We start from the raw sequence: 22,436 nt of genomic DNA, 5'->3' as shown, positions 1-22,436 counted from the left end.
TTTTATCCGATTTGTCTGAAATTTTGCACATGATGTTTTGGTATCACTTCCAAAGTATGGGTGAAATCGGTTTATGTTTTTATATAGCTGCCATATAAACCGATCTTGGGTCTTGACTTCTTGAGCCTCTAGAGTGTGAAATTCTTATCCGATTCAAATGAAATTTAGCACGACATCTTTCGTTACGATATCCAACAACTTTGCCAAGTATGGTTCAAATTGGTCCATAACCTGATATAGCTGCCATATAAACCGATCTAGGGTCTTGACTTCTTGAGCCTCTAGAGGGTGCAATTCTCATCCGATTTGACTGAAACACACATAGTGTTTTGGTATTACCTCCAACTATTGCGCCAAGTATGGTTCCAATCGGTCCATAACCTGATATAGCTGCCATATAAACCGATCTTGGGTCTTGACTTCTTGAGCCTCTAGAGGGCGCTATTCTCATCCGATTTGACTGAAATTTCACACATAGTGTTTTGGTATTACTTCCAACTATTGTGCCAAGTATGGTTTATATCGGTAAATAACCTGATATAGCTGCCATATAAACCGATCTTGGGTCTTGATTTCTTGAGGCTCTAGAGGGCACAATTCTCATCCGATTTGGCTGAAATTTTACACGAGGTGTTCTGTTATGACTTTCAATAACTCTGCTAAGTATGGCGCAAATCGGTACATAACCTGATATAGCTGCCATATAAACCGATCTTGGGTCTTGACTTCTTGAGCCTCTAGAGGGCGCTATTCTTATCCGATTTGACTGAAATTTCACACATAGTGTTTTGGTATTACCTCCAACTATTGCGCCAAGTATGGTTCCAATCGGTCCATAACCTGATATAGCTGCCATATAAACCGATCTTGGGTCTTGACTTCTTGAGCCTCTAGAGGGCGCTATTCTCATCCGATTTGACTGAAATTTCACACATAGTGTTTTGGTATAACTTCCAACTATTGTGCCAAGTATGGTTTATATAGGTCCATAACCTGATATAGCTGCCATATAAACCGATCTTGGGTCTTGACTTCTTGAGCCTCTAGAGGGCGCAATTCTCATCCGATTTGACTGAGATTTCACACATAGTGTTTTGGTATTACCTCGAACTTTTGCGCCAAGTATGGTTCCAATCGGTCCATAACCTGATATAGCTGCCATATAAACCGATCTGGGATATTGAATTCTTTAGCCTCTAGAGGGCGCAATTCTCATCCGATTTGGCAGAAATTTTGTACAACAGTTTTTCTCATGACCTTCAACATATGTGTCTAATTTGGTGTGAATCGATTAATAGCTTGATACAGCTCTCCTATAAATCTATATCCCGATTTTACTTCTTGAGCCCCTACAAGGCTTATTTCTTATCCGAATGAACTAAAATATTACATAATGACTTCTGCAATGTTCATCATTCATTTATGGTCCGAATCGGACTATAACTTGATGTAGCTCCAATAGCATAGCAGTTCTTATTCAACAGTCATTGTTTGCCTAAAAAGAGATACCGCGCATAGAACTCGACAAATGCGATCCATGGTGGAGGGTATATAAGATTCGGCCCGGCTGAACTTAGCCAATATTCCAACCCAGGCGTTTAGCGTCATAGGCGGACAAGCTAACCTCTGCTCTACAGTGGCTTCCATTTAATTAAAATATTAGTTTCATATTTACTCAAAATACTTTTGGACAAAAAGTTAAAATTTTCTAATCTATTAAAAATTTATTCAAAAGTTAGAATGGCAACTTTAATGTCGGTCTTTTGCAGCTAATCACAAACCATTATCTCTGTGTGTGTCATGGTGTGCAGCGCGTTTTCCAACCGCATGGCTAGTTTTAACCAGCAGTAGCTTTGCACCATTTCCGCTTTCCAATGACAAAGGATAACAACATTTAACGCACACACACACACTCGCATATCCATGATTCAGCCATCATAGTCTGTTGGTGTTCCAAAAGTGCTATTCAAACTTTGTCTTTTAACAATGTTGTGTGCACTGAAATAAATGTGAAATGAAATTTATTATTTTAACAACAGTTTTGTGGTAAACGAAATAGAACCAAAAAAAAGATGCACAAAAAAATGCGAATTACTCTCATACCCATAGACAATGCAATTAAAAATAAAAATACCAGGGATGAAACTCTAAACAAAAAAAAAAAACACAAAACAAACAAAATAAACTTTTTATTGCAAATGTCATCCATTAATTAAGCGGAAGGGACATAGTAAGCAGTGTTGCCGAGGCTCTGGGATTGCAAATGCAAATTTGCCCGTGAACATTTCACTGAGAAACAGGGGCAAACTTCTCACATATCAATGAGTGCTGTCCATTTCAAGTTTAAGTTCTATGATAAGGGGCCTCATTTTTATAGCCGCAACCAAACGGCGTGCCGCAGTGCGACACCTCTTTTGGGAGAAGTTTTCTCATGGCAAAGTACCTCACAAATGTCGCCAGCATTAGGAGGGAAAAACACCGCTGAAAATTTTTTCTGATATTCTCGCCAGGATTCGAACCCAGACATTCAGCGCCATAGGCGGACATGCAAACTTCTGTGCTACGGGTTGGCTTTGGGATTATTTAATAGAATAGGGAAACATATTAACATACTCTTGGAATCCAACTTTTTTGAAAGGAGAATAAAAGAAACTCTCCCTCTATACACCAGCAATAGGGCTATTGGCTTAAGAAAGAGCAACAAAGGCTACGTTTATTCTATAAACTTGCGAGACGGCCATTAGGAGAGGTTATAGGCTTAAAGCTATAATGCTATATAGTGTTCTGGTCTGGTAAACGGCGCATTTAAAATTAAACTATTTGCCGGATAGAAAAAATAGTCCTTAACGCTTGCCCATAGCAAATTTTAGCCCCAAGGACACATTTTTATGTGTTTCAAGGAAATCGGCTCAGATTTAATATAAATAGACCCAATACACAGATATGCTGTGTATAGGTAAGGTTTAGTTAGGTTTAAGTGACAATCTGCCATCAGACTCACTTAGACGTTTTCGTCCTTTGTGATATCACACGGTAGATGTTCTACAGTCTCTTCTTCTCGACGTCCCCACAGCTTCTGCAGAAATCGTTACTTGCAACCCTCAGTCTATCAGCACGTTTTCCGAACAGACAGTGACTTGTCATTACGGACACAATAATTGCGTCTGTTCTAGCCGACGACAGCAGGGCGGTAAACCTCTTCATATCTAGATTAGGCCATATAATTTTGAAGTGTACGTTGCACTTCAGGCCTGATCCTGAAGAGCTTACATGTCGTTACAGCAGAGTTGTCCATTTTGGACTGAATATCAGCCGGAAGCAATGCAAGATCCACCAATGCATCCAGAAAAGTCACAGTTTGGTGTGTTTTATCGACCGGTGGCATCATTGGACCGTACTTCTTCAAACATGATGCGAATCGTAACGTAACTGTGAATGGTGAGCGCTATCGTGAGATGATATCCAATTTTTTTTTTTTGCCCAAAGTGCAAGAGGTTGACTTGCCACACACATGCCACACAGCACGCGTAACAATGGACTTATTCAGAGGCGAGTTCGGTGAACATATTATTTCACGTTCAAGACCGGTCAATTGGCCGCCTAGATCTAGACTATTTTTTGTGGGAAGACAACATGAAGCAATTCGTGAGAGACCGTCCGAAATGTTTGAAAGAGTATGCCAAAATTGGACTTAGCGGAGGGACCACTTGAGACAATGTCCCGGTAAACATTTTCATAAAATGATTTTCAAACTTTAAATTATATGGACCGTACTATGGTTCAAAAAAAATTTCATGCATTTTTCTAATTTTATGCGTTTTTTATACCCACCACCGAAGGATGGGGGTATATTAATTTTGTTATTCCGTTTGCAACACATCGAAATATCCATTTCCGACCCTATAAAGTATATATATTCTTGATCAGCGTAAAAATCTAAGACAATTTAGACATGCCCGTCCGTCTGTCCGTCTGTCTGTTGAAATCACGCTACAGTCTTTAAAAATTGAAATATTGAGCTAAAATTTTGCACAGATTCTTTTTTTGTCCATAAGCAGGTTAAGTTCGAAGATGGGCTATATCGGACTATATCTTGATATAGCCCCCATATAGACCGATCCGCCGATTTAGGGTCTTAGGCCCATGAAAGCCACATTTATTATCCGATTTTGCTGAAATTTGGGACAGTGAGTTGCGTTGGGCCCTTCGATATCCTTCGTCAATTTGGTTCAGATCGGTTCAAATTTGTATATAGCTGCCATATAGACCGATCCGCCGATTTAGGGTCTTAGGCCCATAAAAGCCACATTTTATATCCGATTTGGATGAAATTTGGCACAGTGAGTTGTGTTAGGCCCTTCAACATTCTTCGTCAATTTGGCCCAGATCGGTCCAGATTTGGATATAGCTGCCATATAGACCGATCCTCCGATTTATGGTCTTAGGCCCATAAAAGCCACATTTATTATCCGATTTTGCTGAAATTTGGGACAGTGAGTGAGCGTTGAGCCCTTCGACGTCCTTCGTCAATTTGGCCCAGATCGGTCCAAATTTGGATATAGCTGCCATATAGACCAATCCTCCGATTTATGGTCTTAGGCCCATAAAAGCCACATTTATTATCCGATTTTGCTGAAATTTGAGGCAGTGAGTTGTGTTGAGCCCTTCGACATCCTTCGTAAATTTGGCCCAGATCGGTCCAAATTTGGATATAGCTGCCATATAGACCGATCCTCCGATTTAAGGTCTTAGGCCCATAAAAGCCACATTTATTATCCGATTTTGCTGAAGTTTGGGACAGTGAGTTGGGTTGAGCCCTTCGACATCCTTCGTCAATTTGGTCCAGATCGGTCCAAATTTGGATATAGCTGCCATATAGACCGATCCTCCGATTTATGGTCTTAGGCCCATAAAAGCCACATTTATTATCCGATTTTGCTGAAATTTGGGACAGTGATTTGCCTTAGGCCCTTCGACATCTTTCTTCTATTTGGCCCTGATCGGTTCAAATTTGTATATAGCTGCCATATAGACCGATATCTCGATTTAAGGTTTTGGGCCCATAAAACACGCATTTATTGTACGATGTCGCCGAAATTTGGGACAATGACTTGTGTTGGGCTCTTCGATATTTGTCTTCAATTTGGCTCAGATCGGTCCAGATTTGGATATAGCTGCCATATAGACCAATCTCTCGGTTGAACAGTGACTTGTACTTATAAGCATTTGGTCTAAATCGGATGATATCTATAGAGCTGCTATGGGGCATAAGGTATGCATTTTTCACTGGATTTTGACGAAATGTGGTTCACATATATACCCGAGGTGGTGGGTATCCAAAGTTCGGCCCGGCCGAACTTAACGCCTTCTTACTTGTTTTTTTTTTTTTTTTTTTTTTGGAAAAACTTTTCTATAGCTCTTAAAAAATCATTTTTAGTTCTTAGTCTCGCAAGTTCATCTGTTCTACAATTCCCTGAGATATGGCTGTGCCACTGCACCAAGAACAGGTGATTTTTGAACTCTTCAGCTATATCGTTACGAGACCTGCGACATACGAGGGCGGTCTTTGAATTCAGAAACACGTTCTCCAGGGATTTAATGGAAGTCTGACTACCTGAGAAGATATTCATGCAAAAAACTTTTTATAGTTGTAATATTCAAAATATTTGCCCGATCCTTGCAAAAATCTGAAAGATAAATTTGTTAGGAAGGAGTCTAGTTCCGAATCTCTCGAAATCTTGACATTCTGGGGTGTTTGGATTTGGCCAGTAGACCAGTGATTTTCTGATGTTACGAATGTCCCCCAGATACGAGTACAAACGAATGTGGTGCTGTCGGTTGTTGAGGGCATGATGACGACGGGGATAATAATTGAGAGCATGATGACGGAGGGGAGGATAATGCGGGCGATTGATTCGTTTGAGTACTACAAATCGACCGGACTGGGAGGCATTTAGTCTGTCATGCTATAGAAGGCAAGACCGTACGTTATGCGGCTTCTGGAAAGGATATTTTGGGCTTGTGTTTCGCTTGGCTTTGTACGCATGGCGGGAGGTTAAGGTGGTTTTCATTCCCAAGGCGGGAAAACCAAGCCACTCCCGACCCAAGGTCTTAAGGCCAATCAATCTTTCGTCTTTCGCCTTGAAGACACTTGATAGACAGTTGGACGCGTATATGATGCCTCTTCTTGACCCATTGCTGATAAGCGGCTGCCAGCATGCCTTCACGATGAGTAGGTACGTTGATAGCAGGTTACATTGTGGGGAACTTGCGGACAAGCGACTTCACTTTGCCGTTCTTCTTCGGTATAGAAGAGGCTTTTAATAACGTGGGTTTGGGGTCCACTCATCGTTTTCTGGTTGATATGGGATTTCATCCAATTCTGTTTGTTGTTGTAGCCCCATCTGTATGTGGATATAGCCATTCTCGTCAAGCTGCATAGGTGAGCAAGCTCGTTCCGGTCCATTAAAAGGATCGCCATGGGAACTTAATTTAAGGGTGCAATCTACTCGTCTTGTCATATCGAGTATCATAGGTACTCAGTATTTAGGCAAGAGCCAGTGCCACCTTGCCTCTCACTAAGACTCGATATCACTGATTATCCGCAACTACAATTACAGCTACTCCGTATACGAAGCATTCCAGTAAACCTTTGATGCGCTCGGTAGCTCTATGCAGAGCTTCTCGTACTTGTAATGGCGAACAATGAACAATGGATGAACACCACACAAATCGAAAAGCAGAGTTCCAACCCATGTGGTACTCATAGTCATCTCTTGCAGGGTCTTCTTCTGATGAACTGGATTGATGTTATGTTTTAGGGCAGAATTATCAATGCTGCTCTGGGGGAGGGCTCGGTGAGGTAGATTGTGACCAGAGGAACGCCACAGTAGTAAGGGAGGTAAATAGCTTCTCTTGAGACATTTGGTCATCATTTCGATTCTTTGGTCTTTCGAGGAGGAAAGAGTGAAAGTATTTGCCTATACCGATGACGTCGTCATTTCGACTGGCGGTCGCTTTTTCTCCACCATCATGGATTTCCTTCATGGCGCACTTAGGAGTCTAGATGGGCAGGAGCCAAAAGGCTTGGCATAAACGCTGAGGGAAGAAATATGGATCAGTCTTTCGTGGAGTGGAGCTGCAGCTCTCTTGGGTGGCTAAATACCTGGGCGTTATTTTTTACCTGAAATCAAACAGGAGAATAAATGTTGAGAAGAGATTCAAACGGGTGCTGAATACGCTCTACTCATGTCGCAACTAGATAGTACGGCCCACTGGATGCGCAGTGCTGTTATTTAGCCAATTCTATTACGGATATCCTTCAGGGCGCACTGAGGAGCCTAGATGGACTGAAGCCAAAGGACTTGACATAAACCCCAAAAAGACTAAGGGAAGAAATATGCCAAGTTCAAGGAACCGGTCCTTCATGGAGTGGAGCTGCTGCTTGGGAGGTTAAATACCAGGGCATTATTCTTGACCAGAAATTGAACTGGAGATGACATGTTGAGGAGGGACTTAAATGGGGGCGGAATACTCTTAACTCATGTCGCAACTGGAGGTAGGAATTGGGAACTTAGCTTTAGTATGGCCCACTGGATGCGCTGTGCTGTTATTCAGCCAATTCTATCACGGATATCCTTCAGGGCGCACTGAGGAGCCTAGCTGGACAGGAGCCAAAGAGCTTGACATAAACCCCAAAAAGACTAAGGGAAGAAATATGGCGAGCTCAAAGAACCTGTCATTCATGGAGTGGAGCTGCTGCTCTCTTAAGTGGTTAAATACCAGGGCATTGTTCTAAACCAGAAATTGAACTGGAGAAGAAACGTTGATGAGAGACTCAAATGGGGGCTCAATACTCTTTAGTCATGTCACAACTCGATAGGTAGGAGTTGGGGAGCCCTAATACGGCCCACTGGATGTGCAGTGCTATTGTTTTGTCTATCCTCACCTATAAGTGCTTGGAGTGGCACCAGACTTGCATGAAGGTGAGTCCACACGGTACGATGGTAAAGGTACTGGGTATTGTGGCGGTGCTGATATAAGGTTGAGGAGGAGTGCCCCAATAGCAGCACTGAATGCGAGAGGATATTGGGGTGGTGCTGATATCGGGGGCGAGGAGGAGTGCTCCGATAGCATTAATAAATGCGATACTTGATCTGTGACCTTTACTCTTGTACGTGGAATTCACGGCGTTGCAGACTGCCCTCATATTAAGGGATTCAGGGACATGATGATATTGGGATTTCGTGCATTCGTTTTTTCTGTGGAAGGCCGATGGAGTGAGACGTTTATATGGCATTGGACGGACCATGTGGCGGACCTGGACTTCAATGGCGAAATAGATGTTATTTTCCTAGAGAGGGGGCTTTGGACTAGGGGCGTCCCGCCCTTCTAAGGTTCCTCCGTTTACCCGGATTGGTCACAGGTGGACGGAGGCTCCCGGAAAGGAACTTTTGTTGAATTCCTAGGTAAAAGAAAGTCACATAGACTTCTAGGTGAGTGCAATGCCTTTCAGGCTGAGGGTTTTGCAGGGTTTATTTTGCTAGGGCGGGAGTTTTGGATTGGGGACGTCCCGTCCTTCTTAGTTTCATCCGTTTACATGGATGGATCAAAGCTGGATAGGGGCTCCAGGGCAGGAATTTTTGTTGAATTCCTAGGTAAAAGGAAGTCATATAGACTTCTAGGTGAGTGCAATGCCTTTCAGGCTGAGGGTTTTGCAGGGTTTATTTTGCTAGGGCAGGAGTTTTGGATTGGGGACGTCCCGTCCTTCTTAGTTTCCTCCGTTTACACGGATAGGTCAAAGCTAGATAGGGGCTCCAGGGCAGGAATTTTTGTTGAATTCCTAGGAATTCACATAAACTTCTAGGACTTCAGACTGAGGGTTTTGCAGGAATTATTTTGCAAGGCAGGGAGTTTTGGATTGGAGACGTCCCGTCCTTCTTAGTTTCCTAGGAATTCACATAGACTTCTGGGAGGGTGCAATGTCTTTCAGGCTGAGGGTTTTGCAATCCTCAGGAACCTGAGTTAAAACCGGCCGCCCCCCTCAGATTATCACAATTTATGTGGACAGTCAGGCAGCTCTGAAGGCTGTGGCTGCGGATCATGTAAAGTCGCGGCTTGTCAGAAAATGTAAGGAGCGTGTCCGAAGTTTGGGGGCAGCTGTCAGATTTTGACTAGCTCCGAGTCATCAAGGAGTGCAGGGAAGCGGCTGATGAGCTGGCCAGGTTTGGATTTCGGCTGGACTTTGAGAGTACGACGCCAATGGTTGTAGTTGTTGTAGCACTGTGTTGTACACTGAGGCGACAGCCCTTGCCGATGAAGAGCTTCTTTGGGCCAATCCGGTAGGTACAACCGGCTGCCATAGGATTGCGGACTATGGTAAACCCCCTCTGTGTTGGCTGTTTTGAATGGTAGATGTCAACTACGGCTAATGCGCAGACTTACTGAGCTCTCTATAGTTTTTCGACTCCGAGTCATTCTGGACTTCTGTAAGAGCCTGGGATGGCAACGGGCTCCCCTCTAGTCGTTGTGATTTCTTGAGTCCTTACGCTGAACATTTTTCTGCAATCAGCAATTTGTGCTAAATTGTCCATGATATAAGGATTTTGTTTTAAATCCTCCAAAATTTTTATATGCCGTTGGCAACCCTAATCCCATCGCATTGGTAGGGGTTGGGGTCGTGGTCATGAGAGTGTTAAAAAAAAACCATTTCTAAAACTAGCCAAATTAAAAGCAAATATTAAATGCAATTAAGTTTTAAACAAACACACTCAACACAATCCCAGCAATCAAAATAAACAAATGAAAACAAACTTTAAAAGAACATTTTCGATTATTAAGTACTCTTAACAGCTTGACAATGGACTAATTTCGTAATATGTTTTTCCATTCCATTTTCCTTTACAGCAGCAAACTTTTGAACAGAAAATTTCCATTGGCAGGGGATGCAGGAGATGCTCTTAAATTTGTTAAGATGATAAACCCACAACAACAGCAGCGACAGCACAAAAGTCCCCACCAATATTATCGTCACCATCATCATCATCAGCACCCCCACCATAACCACGATATAAACCACAAAAAAGAGCTGCAGCTACCAACCAAACAACAAGGACCACTGGAACCACTTCCTCAAGCTCAACAGTATCTGCATATGCAGCACTATCATCTACTGGAGCGAAGGCATTGGCACTCAACTACAACTACGACGACAAAATTGACATCATCATCATCATCATTAGCGCCATTGCCATTGGCCTCGATTCTGGCTGCGGGCTCAGATCTCGCGACCGGGCCATCATCATCGCCATCATCACATCGAAAACCCCTGCATCGGCAGCAACAAATTGTTGTTAATTTTAAACAAATTATAAATGCCCATTTAAATATCATCCGATGGAATTTCCTGGTCATATTCCTTTTGTGCAACTGCATAGGTGAGAAAGCGTTAAAATCGTTCCTTCGTTCATTCTGCGTTCATTTTGTTGTTCGACATCAGCATTTTTGTCGCTTGTTGTTGACTCTAGCTCTGAAATGTGTTCTTGAATTTGTGTTCTGTTTCTGTTCTCTCTTTCCGTTTTAAGTTTTCATGAAACACAAAATTTAAATAAATGGTCATTTGTTGAAAAATGTCATTTATCGAATATTTGTTTAAATTATGTTAAGTCACTTGAAATGCAAAAAACCTATGGGTAAATAAAAACATGTTGTTCAGCATAAACATTTAAATAAAAAAAAAATTAATTAAGACATTTTGCATTTCAAGTGACAATCTGCATTCATAAAACTTTATAACTTACAACTTGCTCTCAAACTTCATCCAACTATGCAAACATAAATTGCCTTAAATAATTGTATACTTTGAATTGATCATCAACACTTTCATTGCCCAGTCAACTTTGAGGAACTTGTGTAGTTTCAAGGGAATGTACAAAATGCAATAAAATAAAATAAAACATTACCAAATTCGGCACCGACATTGAGTGGCCTAATAAATTCAAGACACTATTATATTTTGGCTCAATATTGGTCTCTTTGGCAGCTTTATTTAAAAATAGACCATAAGGAACATGGATGTCGAAAAGTCTCTTTGTCACTTTGTCACATATCAGCGAAATCAGATAATAAATACGCCTTTAATGGGACTTAGACCTTAAATCGAGAGATCGGTCTATAGCAACTATATCCAAATCTGGACCGATCTGTGTCATCTTCAAGAAGGATATCGAGGGGCCAGATTGAAAAAGTTAAAACTTGCTTAGTTAAGCCGGGGCGAATCTTATATACCTTCCACCATGGATCGCATTTCCCAAGTTCTTTGAATGGCACTCCATACCCTCCACCTTAGGATGGGGGTATACTAATTTCGTCATTCTCTTTGCAACACCTCGAAATATGCTTCTGAGACCCCATAAAGTATATATTGGGTTGCCCAAAAAGTAATTGCCAGCATTAGGAGGGGATAACCACCGCTGAAAAATTTTTTTAATTTTCTGCCAAAATTCGAACCCAGGCATTCAGCGTCATAGACGGTCATGCTAACCTCTGCGCTATGGTGGCCTCCAACTATGGTCTTCCAACAGAAGTCATGCTTAAAGGATATGTGCAAAATTTCATTCAAATCTGATAAGAATTTCGCCGTCTGGGATTCAAGAAGTCAAATCAGGAGATCGGTTTATATGACAGCTATATCAGTATATGAACTGATTTAAACCATATTTGACACAGTTGTTGGAGGTCACAGCAAAACGATATTTTCAAAATTTCAGCCAAATCGGATAAGAATTGCGCCTGCGAGAAATTCTTCCCTACGGGAAAGCGATCAACCACTACCTGTTATTGCAGACGTATTTAGTTCCGTGCCTCAAATATATTTTCGAACAGGTGAAGTCAAAACAGCTCTTGCAGATCTCGATGTAAATAAATCCACGGGACCACATGGCATATCATAACTTTTTCAGAACAAGTTATTTTTCGACGCTCGCTCGTCCTTTACACAATCTTTTCAAGCTTGCATACGATGCGGGTGTTTTCCCTGCACGTTGGAGGATTGCGGACGTCCAGATGCACACACACCGTTAGACATATTTGTGTACGCAAACAGGACCATATATATTCATATTAGCCCAAGAGCTTGGCACATGCGCCCAACACTGATCTAGATTGACCGCAGGAGTACCACAAGCCTCTGTCCCATTGTCCCTCTCTTTTTCTTATTTTCATTGACGATCCTTCGAATCAGACTACTCATTCGCTGATGTCAGCAACCTCTGTCATTCATTATCGATCATATTGATTGATTTTACAATTGATTTTACATATCCGTAGGGATTGCACTGCATATATAGGAGACGTCCCCTGCGTGTTGATTGATTAAAAAATAGCGTCCTCACGAAAGTACTCCCCTGGTATATAATGAGTCTCCCATGTAAAACATTCCGACACGCCGAATGTCCAGAACAATGCCCAAAATTTAAGGAACACCAGAGGTTCCGTTTCGGAACACCGTCCAAACCGAGGTCAAAAAAGTGCTCCCCAGGTATATAATGAGTCTACCACATATAACACTTCGTCTCGCCGCATCTTCAGAATAATGGCCAAAGTTTGAGCAACACCAGATATCTGACTTCCTCAGACTTAAGGCAAGATTCGATACCACACACAGCATACAGGTTTAAAGGCGTAAGATCGCTTCTATTTGGACACTCCTTCTTGTTCCAGAAACCAACACCTGCGAAGGGCACAGTTTTCCAGAGCCTGACAATGTGCTAGACATCCATGCATTCTGTTGCCGATCACAACCTTACTGAGGACAATACCTTTTGGCTGACTGCGGTGCCGTTGCCGAACCTAGACTTATAGCCTTTGGGGAAACCTGTGCAGAGAATCTCCAAGACCAATTAAGGCAGCCTTTCTCCTTATCGGTGAGAGTTTTAGGATTATTCACACCAAGCGTCTCAATAAACCTGAGAGCGATGTGTGTTTAATTGTTCTAACCTCTTAAAGAGGGAATTGGTTTGCCAGTGACGATCGATGGCCTAGACAAAATATAGACATGCGAAGTTAGAAAAGGTAAGGCCTTGTCGTTAAGGCTCCAACCATTTGTCTTTGTCAAAAGCCCTTGCTGGCCAATCGCCTGTCGGCTAGTAGAGCAGTCACTCCACACCAGCCATTAGAGGTCTCAGTTGTAGACATCATAATACTGCCTGATACCTCCACCGCAGCTTTTGGGTCTTTGGAATCCATGCTGAACCTATTCCCGGGCTATAGATCATCCACCGCCTAATGGATAACATAATCGTAGCTATCCTTGAGTGAATTCGAAGTCTTCGAAGAGCCTAACTCAACTGACTATCCCAAACTTCGACGAAATTGGACAATAAATGCGCCTTTTATGGTTTCAAAACCATAAATCGAGAGATCGGTCTATATGGCAGCTATATCCAAATCTGGACTGATCTGGGCCAAATTAAAGGAAGATGTCGAAAGGCCTAACACAACTCACTGTCCCAAATTTCAGCAAAATCGGATAATGAATGTGGCTTTTATTGGCCTAAGACCCTAAATCGGCGGGTCGGTCTATTGATATAGCCCCCACGGCTATATCAAGATATAGTCCGATATAGCCCATCTTCGATCAACTTAAACTGCTTATGGACAAAAAGAGAATCTGTTCAAAGTTTCATCTCAATATCTTTATTTTTAAAGACTGTAGCGTGATTTCAACAGACAGAGGGACATTCGGACGGACAGACGGACGGAAATGGCTAGATGGTCTTAGATTTTTACGCTGATCTAGAATATATATACTTTATAGGAACGGAATTGGATATTTCGACAGAAGGATGGGGGTACCCATTCTTCGTTGGTTAGTATCAAAATAGTAATGGAATCCCTTAAATCTCTTAAAATTTTCCTTTGAAACTACACCTACACTGTTCCCCTAACTCTGTTACTTATATTTAATGCCTCAATTTATTTTTATTTTGAATAAATGCTTTTACTTGTAATTATAAAGAAAATTTTAACACTTTTCGTTCTTGTTGTTATCAAATCTCAAAACAAAATCAAAATGTATGAAATCAAAGATTTTTGCATTTCCAACAAAATTTACTCTCACATCACATCGTCACCGTACTCAACACGACGTGGTTCGGCGGGGCCACACTCAATGGCATCGTCGTCGTCATCATCATCATCGTTGTCATCATTGTCTTCGTCCTTTACATCGGGTTCATCATCGCTGCTAACATCACAATCGGCAGTCAGTGCATTCGAGCCGGATTTTGTTATACCACTGGAAAATGTCACCGTGGCACAGGGACGTGATGCCACATTCACATGTGTGGTCAACAATTTGGGTGGTCACAGGGTGAGTGGAGATTCATCAACACCGGCCAAGGTATGTAATCGGTTTTAAAAAAAGGCGTTATTTGTTAAAAAAAAAACAAATATTTTTTATAATTTTATTATGTTTTTTTGAAAACACCTAAATTCAAATTTTTTCCTCACCTTCACCAGAATAATAAGCAAAGAGCACCTGCACAAAGAATTAAAAAAAAAATTAATAAAAATATTCCTTTGGTTACCTCACTTCAGTAGAGACAATTTCTATCACCATAAGCCTAAATGAAAATTAAAATAAAATTATATATTTTTTTATAAAAAAAAAGTTCACAAAGCACAAAATGCACCTTCTTTTACTATAAAAGCAAAAACAGCACTATGTTACAGTTTTAAAAAACTTAAAAAGCACCAATAATTTATTTATTAAGTTTTATGTTTTGCAAAATCCCTTAATTTGCCAATGGGTTGTTATAACCGAAATATTCAAGAACTAACTCAGTGGGTTAAATGAAAAATTTTGATAAATGAATATGAAATTATTTTGATTCCATACTTCTGGTCGGCCTTTATTGTCAAAAAAATGGAAGCCACCATTCCTTCAACCCATAACCCCTAAAAAACCTTGAACAACTTTTTCACAATACACAAAAAATCTGCTCTATAATTTTTAATGGTTTCATTTTATCTCCTTCCACATTTACAACGACCCATAAATCATGATTGTTAATTTTTTTTTTTATTTTATTTTATTCTAATTATTGATTTTTCACAACTGTTTTCATAAATCACTTTATTGCCTTTTGTTTGGTGGGTTTTTACAACACTCACACACACAAATCGTTGAGTAAGTTGTTAATTTTTAGTCTATTGTTTCAATCTTTTGTCCATGATGTTGAAATATATGCATGAAAAAAAAAATCATCTGAAACGTTATGCAATATTTATTGGCTTTATTGACGATGGCGGCAGAAATATGTGGCAAATAAAAAACATGTGTGTTTTTTTTCTCACATTGTAAATTAATTAAATAATTAATTGAATGTCATTAAAATATACATCATAAATTTGCGGCTTACCAAAATAATGCGGATGTGTGGTTGCGAAATCATGGTCATAATATATACAAATGGTTGATATGCCATTGTGGATATTCATTGACAGGTTATTATAAACCAGGCAATGGAGGAGAGTTTCCATAACAGACTATCAGCAAATTAGTTGTAATTAGTGCGGATAAGCCACTGAAGAAGTTTGAAAGAAGTCAGTAAGCAACTAAAACCGTAAAAAGTAACAGGTAAAAGCGTGCTAAGTTCGGCCGGCCCAAATCTTATATACCCTCCACCATGGATCGAATTTGTCGAGTTCTTTTCCCGCCATCTCTTTTTAGGCAAAGACGGATATACGGAAAGATTTGCTCTGAGCGTTACAAGATATGGTCCGGTTTGCACCACAATTAAATTATATGTTGGAGACCTGTGTAAAATGTCAGCAAATTCGAATAAGAATTGCGCCCTTTGGGGGCTCAAAAAGTAAAATAGAGAGATCGATTTGTATGGGAGCTGTATCAGGCTATAGACCGATTCAGCCCATAATAAATACGTATGTTGATGGTCAGGAGAGAATCCGTCGTACAAAATTTCAGGCAAATCGGATAATAATTGCGACCTCTAGAGGCTCAAGAAGTCACAACTCCAGATCGGTTTATATGGCAGATATATCAGGTTACGAACCGATTTAAACCTTATTTGACACAGTTGTTGAAAGTAAAAATAAAATATGTCATGCGAAATTTCAGCCAAATTGGATAGGAATTGCGCCCTCTAGAAGCTCAAGAAGTCAAGACCCAAGATCGGTTTACATGGCAGCTATATCAGGTTATGGACCGATTTTAACTGTACTTGGCGCAGTTGTTGGATATCATAACAAAACACGTCGTGCAAAATTTCATTCCTAACGGATGAGAATTGCGCACTTTAGAGGCTCAAGAAGTCAAGACCCAAGATCGGTTTATATGGCAGCTATATCAGGTTATGGACCGATTTGAACCATACTTGACACAGTTGTTGGATATCATAACAAAACACGTCGTGCAAAATTTCATCCCAATAGGATATGAATTGCGCACTCTAGAGGCTCAAGAAATCAAGACCCAAGATCGGTTTATATGGGAGCTATATCAGGATATAAACCGATTTGAACCATACTTGGCACAGTTGTTGGATATCATAACAAAACACGTCGTGCAAAATTTCATTCTGATCGGATAAGAATTGCGCACGCTAGAGGCTCAAGAAGTCAAAACCCAAGATCGGTTTATATGGCAGCTATATCAGGTTATGGACCGATTTGAACCATACTTGGCAAAATTGTTGGCTATCATAACAGAACACGTCGTGCGAAATTCCATTTCAATCGGATAAGAATTGCGCACTCTAGAGGCTCAAGAAGTCAAGACCCAAGATCGGTTTATATGGCAGCTATATCAAAACATGGACCGATATGGCCCATTTACAATACCAACCGACCTACACTAATAAGAAGTATTTGTGCAAAATTTCAAGCGGCTAGCTTTACTCCTTCGGAAGTTAGCGTGCTTTCGACAGACACCGGACGGACGAACGGACGGACAGACGGACGGACATGTCTAGATCGACATAAAATGTCGCGACGATCAAGAATATATATACTTTATGGGGTCTCAGACGAATATTTCGAGTAGTTACAAACAGAATGACGAAATTAGTATACCCCCCATCTTATGGTGGAGGGTATAAAAAGGATATACGGAAAGATTTGCTCTGCTATTATCATAGGAAATAAATCAAAAACACACATGAGAACTCTGGGATATCAAGTCAAGTTTTGGTTACGGTTCATATTTGGGACTACATTTTATCAGGGAATTTATGGTGCATTATTTGTTATGGGTTTTTAGTGTAGACTGAATGCCGAGTTTGGTTTAAAGCAGAAAAAGAGACGATTTTCAGGTGTTCAAGAATTCGAAATGTATGGAGGCTGGCGTAGCTTAGAAGTAGCATGTCCTAATGCTTGTCACATATGTGAGGCACTTTGCCAGGTTAAATCTTCTCACCAAAGAAGTGTCGAACTACGGCACGCTCTTCACGCTCCGACTTTTGTCAAATTAAAATGAGGTGCCTTATCATTGAGCTAAAAATTTTTATCGAATAGAACTCATTGAAATGTGAAAATGATATGTTGAGGAGGAAACTTGCATTTGCAAGTACACATAAGTTCATAAATATCACTTTGTTTTGGAATACAAGATAAGGGATCAAAACTCATAAAAAAATTAGAACTAGCCTATGGTGGTAGATATAACCAGCAAAAGCGTGCTAAGTTCGGCCGGGCCGAATCTTATATCCCCTCCACCATGGATCGCATTTGTCGAGTTCTTCTCCCGGCATCTCTTCTTAGGCAAAACAGAATATAAAAAAAGATTATCTATGCTATTAGAGCGATATCAAGATATCCGGTCCGGTTTGCACCACAATTAAATTATATGTTGGAGACCTGTGTAAAATGTCAGCCAATTCGAATAAGAATTGCGCCCTTTGGGGGCTCAAAAAGTAAAATAGAGAGATCTATTTGTATGGGAGCTGTATCAGGCTATAGACCGATTCAGCCCATAATAAATACGTATGTTGATGGTCATGGGAGGATCGGCCGTACAAAATTTCAGGCAAATCGGATAATAATTGCGACCTCTAGAGGCTCAAGAAGTCAAGATCCCAGATCGGTTTATATGACAGCTATATCAGGTTATGAACCGATTTAAACCATACTTGGCACAGTTGTTGGATATCAGAACAAAACATGTCGTACGAAATTACATTCCAAACGGATGAGAATTGCGCACTTTAGAGGCTCAAGAAGTCAAGACCCAAGATCGGTTTATATGGCAGCTATGTCAGGTTATGGACCGATTTTAACTGCACTTGGCGCAGTTGTTGGATATCATAACAAAACACGTCGTACGAAATTACATTCCAAACGGATGAGAATTGCGCACTTTAGAGGCTCAAGAAGTCAAGACCCATGATCGGTTTATATGGCAGCTATATCAAAACATGGACCGATATGGCCCATTTACAATACCAACCGACCTACACTAGTAAGAAGTATTTGTGCAAAATTTCAAGCTGCTAGCTTTACTCCTTAGGAAGTTAGCGTGCTTTCGACAGACAGACCGACGGACGGGCGGACGGACGGGCGGACGGACGGGCGGACGGACGGACGGGCGGACGGACGGGCAGACGGACTGGCGGACGGACGGGCGGACGGACGGGCGGACGGACGGGCGGACGGACGGGCGGACGGACGGACGGACGGGCGGACGGACGGGCGGACGGACGGGCGGACGGACGGGCGGACGGACGGGCGGACGGACGGGCGGACGGACGGGCGGACGAACGGGCGGACGGACGGGCGGACGGACGGGCGGACGGACGGGCGGACGGACGGGCGGGCGGACGGACGGGCGGACGGACGGGCGGACGGACGGGCGGACGGACGGGCGGACGGACGGGCGGACGGAAGGGCGGACGGACGGGCGGACGGACGGGCGGACGGACGGGCGGACGGACGGGCGGACGGACGGGCGGACGGACGGGCGGACGGACGGGCGGACGGACGGGCGGACGGACGGACGGACGGGCGGACGGACGGGCGGACGGACGGACGGACGGGCGGACGGACGGGCGGACGGACGGGCGGACGGACGGGCGGACGGACGGGCGGACGGACGGGCGGACGGACGGGCGGACGGGCGGACGGACGGGCGGACGGACGGGCGGACGGACGGACGGGCGGACGGACGGGCGGACGGACGGGCGGACGGACGGGCGGACGGACGAGCGGACGGACGGGCGGACGGACGGGCGGACAGGCGAATGGATGGACGGACGGACAGACGGACGGGCGGACGGACGGACGGACGGACAGACGGACGGACATGGCTAGATCGACATAAAATGTCGAGACGATCAAGAATATATATACTTTATGAGGTCTCAGACGAATATTTCGAGTAGTTACAAACAGAATGACGAAATTAGTATACCCCCCATCCTATGGTGGAGGGTATAAAAAAACCTATCTGAACCATATACAACAAGGATAAAAATTGTGCCCTCTAGCGGCTCAAGAAGTCAAAACCCCAGATCGGTGTATACGGCAGCAAATATCTGGTTATGGACCGATTTGAACGATTCTTAATACAGTTGTTGGAAGTCATAACAAAACACGGCATGCAACATTTCACCCAAATCGGATAGGAATTGCTGCCTGTGGAGGCTCAATAAGTCAAAACCCCAGATCGGTTTTTATGTCAGCTATATCAGGTTTTAAACCAATCTCAACCATACTCAGCACAGTTGTTGGAAGTCGTAACAAAACACCTCGTGCAAAATTTCAGCCAAATCGGATAAAATTTGTGCTCTCTAGCGGCTCAAGAAATCAAGACCCCATATCGGTTTATATGGCAGCTATATCAGGTTATGTACCGATTTAAACTTTTCTTAGCACAGTTGTTGGAAGTCATAACAAAACACTTCATTCAAAATTTCAGCCAAATCGGATAAAAATTGTTCCCTTTAGAGGCTCAAGAAGTCAAGATCCCATATCGGTTTATATGACAGCTATATCAAAACGTGGACCGATATAGCCCAACCGACCTACACTAATAAGAAGTATTTGTGCAAAATTTCAAGCGGCTAGCTTTACTCCTTCGAAAGTTAGCATGGTTTCGACAGACAGACGCACAGACGGACGGACGGACGAACAGACGGACGGACATTGCTAGATCGACTTAAAATGTCGCGACGATCAAGAATATATATACTTTATGGGGTCTTAGACGCATATTTCGAGGTGTTACAAACAGAATGTCGAAACTAGTATACCCCCATCCTATGGTGGAGTGTATAAAAATACACCACCTCAAAGATTCAGGCAAATCGAGTAATAATTCCGCCCCCCAGAGGCTCAAAAAGTCAAACTGGGAGATCGGTTTATATAACAGCAATATCAGGTTAAATTACGATTTAGACCATACTTGGATCAGTTGTTGGAACTTATACCAAAACGACATATGCAAATTTTCAAACCATATTGGATATGAATTGCGCTCTCTAGAAGCCCAAGAAGTCTAATCGGGAGATCGTTTTTATATGGCGGCTATATCAGGATATGGACAGATTTAGACCATACTTGACATAGTTGTTAAAAGTCAAAATTAAACATTTCATAATAAGAATAAGCGCCCTTTAGAAACTCAAGAAGTCAAGACCCAAGGTCGGTTTATATGGCAGCTATGTCGAAACATGGACCGATTAGGCCTATTTACAATCTTAACTGACCTACACTAATAAGAATTTTTTATGCAAAATTTCAAGCTCCTAGCTTTACTGCTTCGAGAGTGAGAGTTCTTTCGACACACGGACGGATGGACGGCCAGACGGACGGGCAGACGGACGGACATGGCTAGTTCGACTTAAAATATCATGAAGATCAAGAATATATTGGGTTGCCCAAAAAGTAATTGCGGATTTTTCATATAGTCCGCGTTGACAAATTTTTTCACAGCTTGTGACTCCGTAATTGCATTCTTTCTTCTGTCAGTTATCAGCTGTTACTTTTAGCTTGCTTTAGAAAAAAAGTGTAAAAAAAGTATATTTGATTAAAGTTCATTCTAAGTTTTATTAAAAATGCATTTACTTTCTTTTAAAAAATCCGAAATTACTTTTTGGGCAACATAATATATACTATATGGGATCTGAGATGCATATTTCAAGGTGTTAAAAACGGAATGAGGAAATTAGTATACCCCTCATCCTATGGTGGAGGTTATAACAATCGCTACTTGGTATCCCTTATCTTCTAAATCACCCAAATGTTCCAAGCGGAAAACCAATTTTTTGTGCAAATCCGTTGATTATTGTTGCATATTACAAAGCAAATGATGGGTGGGCCAGCTTATTTATTTCCAAATTGCTGTAAGAATTTGTTTTTATCATATTTGCCTTTAATTTTGGTTACTATTTTCAAGTATGAATTGCTATTTCAGTAATCCATCCAAATACCTATCCATGGCCCATCCATTATCTTTCCATATCATATCCATGGGCTACCCGATTGCGATCCAAGTTGGTCCCTTGAAAACCATTTTGATAGCTTGATTGGCTACAATGAACATTGATTTCTGTCTTTAGAAAATAATTGTCTAACGAAAACGACAAGTCCGAACTCTTTTAACACTTGCATGACTTTTACGCCTAGAACTATTTGTTTGCCCAAAAAGTAATTGCGGATTTTTTAAAAGAAAGTAAATGCATTTTTAATAAACCTTAGAATGAACTTTAATCAATTATACTTTTTTTACACTTTTTTTCTAAAGCAAGCTTAAAGTAACAGCTGACAACTGACAGAAGAAAGAATGCAATTACAGAGTCACAAGCTGTGAAAAAATTTGACAACGCCGACTATATGAAAAATCCGCAATTACTTTTTGGACAAACCAATATTTTCTTTATTGAATCTAAACTTTGACTTAAACCCAGACTTTTTACTTTCAAATTAATCTAAAATGTCAATATTCGTTCAACTTCAATTATTTAGGACTTCATAATTGAAGTTAAATGAAAATCAAAAAAAAAAACATTTGACCTGAATTGGTCTTAAAAGTTCTAAGCCACAGAATTAAACTGACAAAACTAAAAGCGGATGTGTTAATACAACAATCAGTCTATTTATGCACACAAGCCCCCAGCACATACACACCAATGCTCAGCCACAGACGCACACAGAAAACATTTACGCACTTCCCCCCCTGTAGTATGAACAGGACAGCATAAACATGCAGATAATTATAAAGTACAAAACAACAAAACTTGGGTTATATCCGGTGCACTGGGTAACAGTGAGGTAGTGGATGGATGAGTGCGAGAGGGGGAGAGAAAACGGAAGGGAACAGAAGGAAAATATCAACAGCAGCCATAAGTCCCATAAAAAGTTTACACAATAAAAATTAACATAGTCAGAAAGTTGCGTCCAACCATCACATTCATATTCAC

At 41.6% G+C, this 22,436-nt stretch overlaps 1 protein-coding gene across 1 annotated transcript in view; it reads left to right on the top strand.

Annotated features, from left to right (window-relative positions):
* The window catches only part of LOC106091903 (immunoglobulin superfamily member 10), a 145,852-nt gene that overhangs the window by 43,026 nt on the left and 80,390 nt on the right, over positions 1-22,436 (top strand). The window contains exons 2-3 of the mRNA XM_013258597.2: positions 9,907-10,436; positions 14,088-14,401. Of these exons, the coding sequence (XP_013114051.2) occupies positions 9,974-10,436; positions 14,088-14,401 (777 nt within the window). The 5' untranslated portion in view covers positions 9,907-9,973. The remainder of the gene's footprint in view (positions 1-9,906; positions 10,437-14,087; positions 14,402-22,436) is intronic.

Source organism: Stomoxys calcitrans, chromosome 4 (assembly GCF_963082655.1).
Source record: "Stomoxys calcitrans chromosome 4, idStoCalc2.1, whole genome shotgun sequence".
Taxonomy (NCBI): domain Eukaryota; kingdom Metazoa; phylum Arthropoda; class Insecta; order Diptera; family Muscidae; genus Stomoxys; species Stomoxys calcitrans.
The sequence above is the reverse complement of the archived record's forward strand: the minus strand, read 5'-3'. Positions and strand labels throughout refer to the sequence as shown.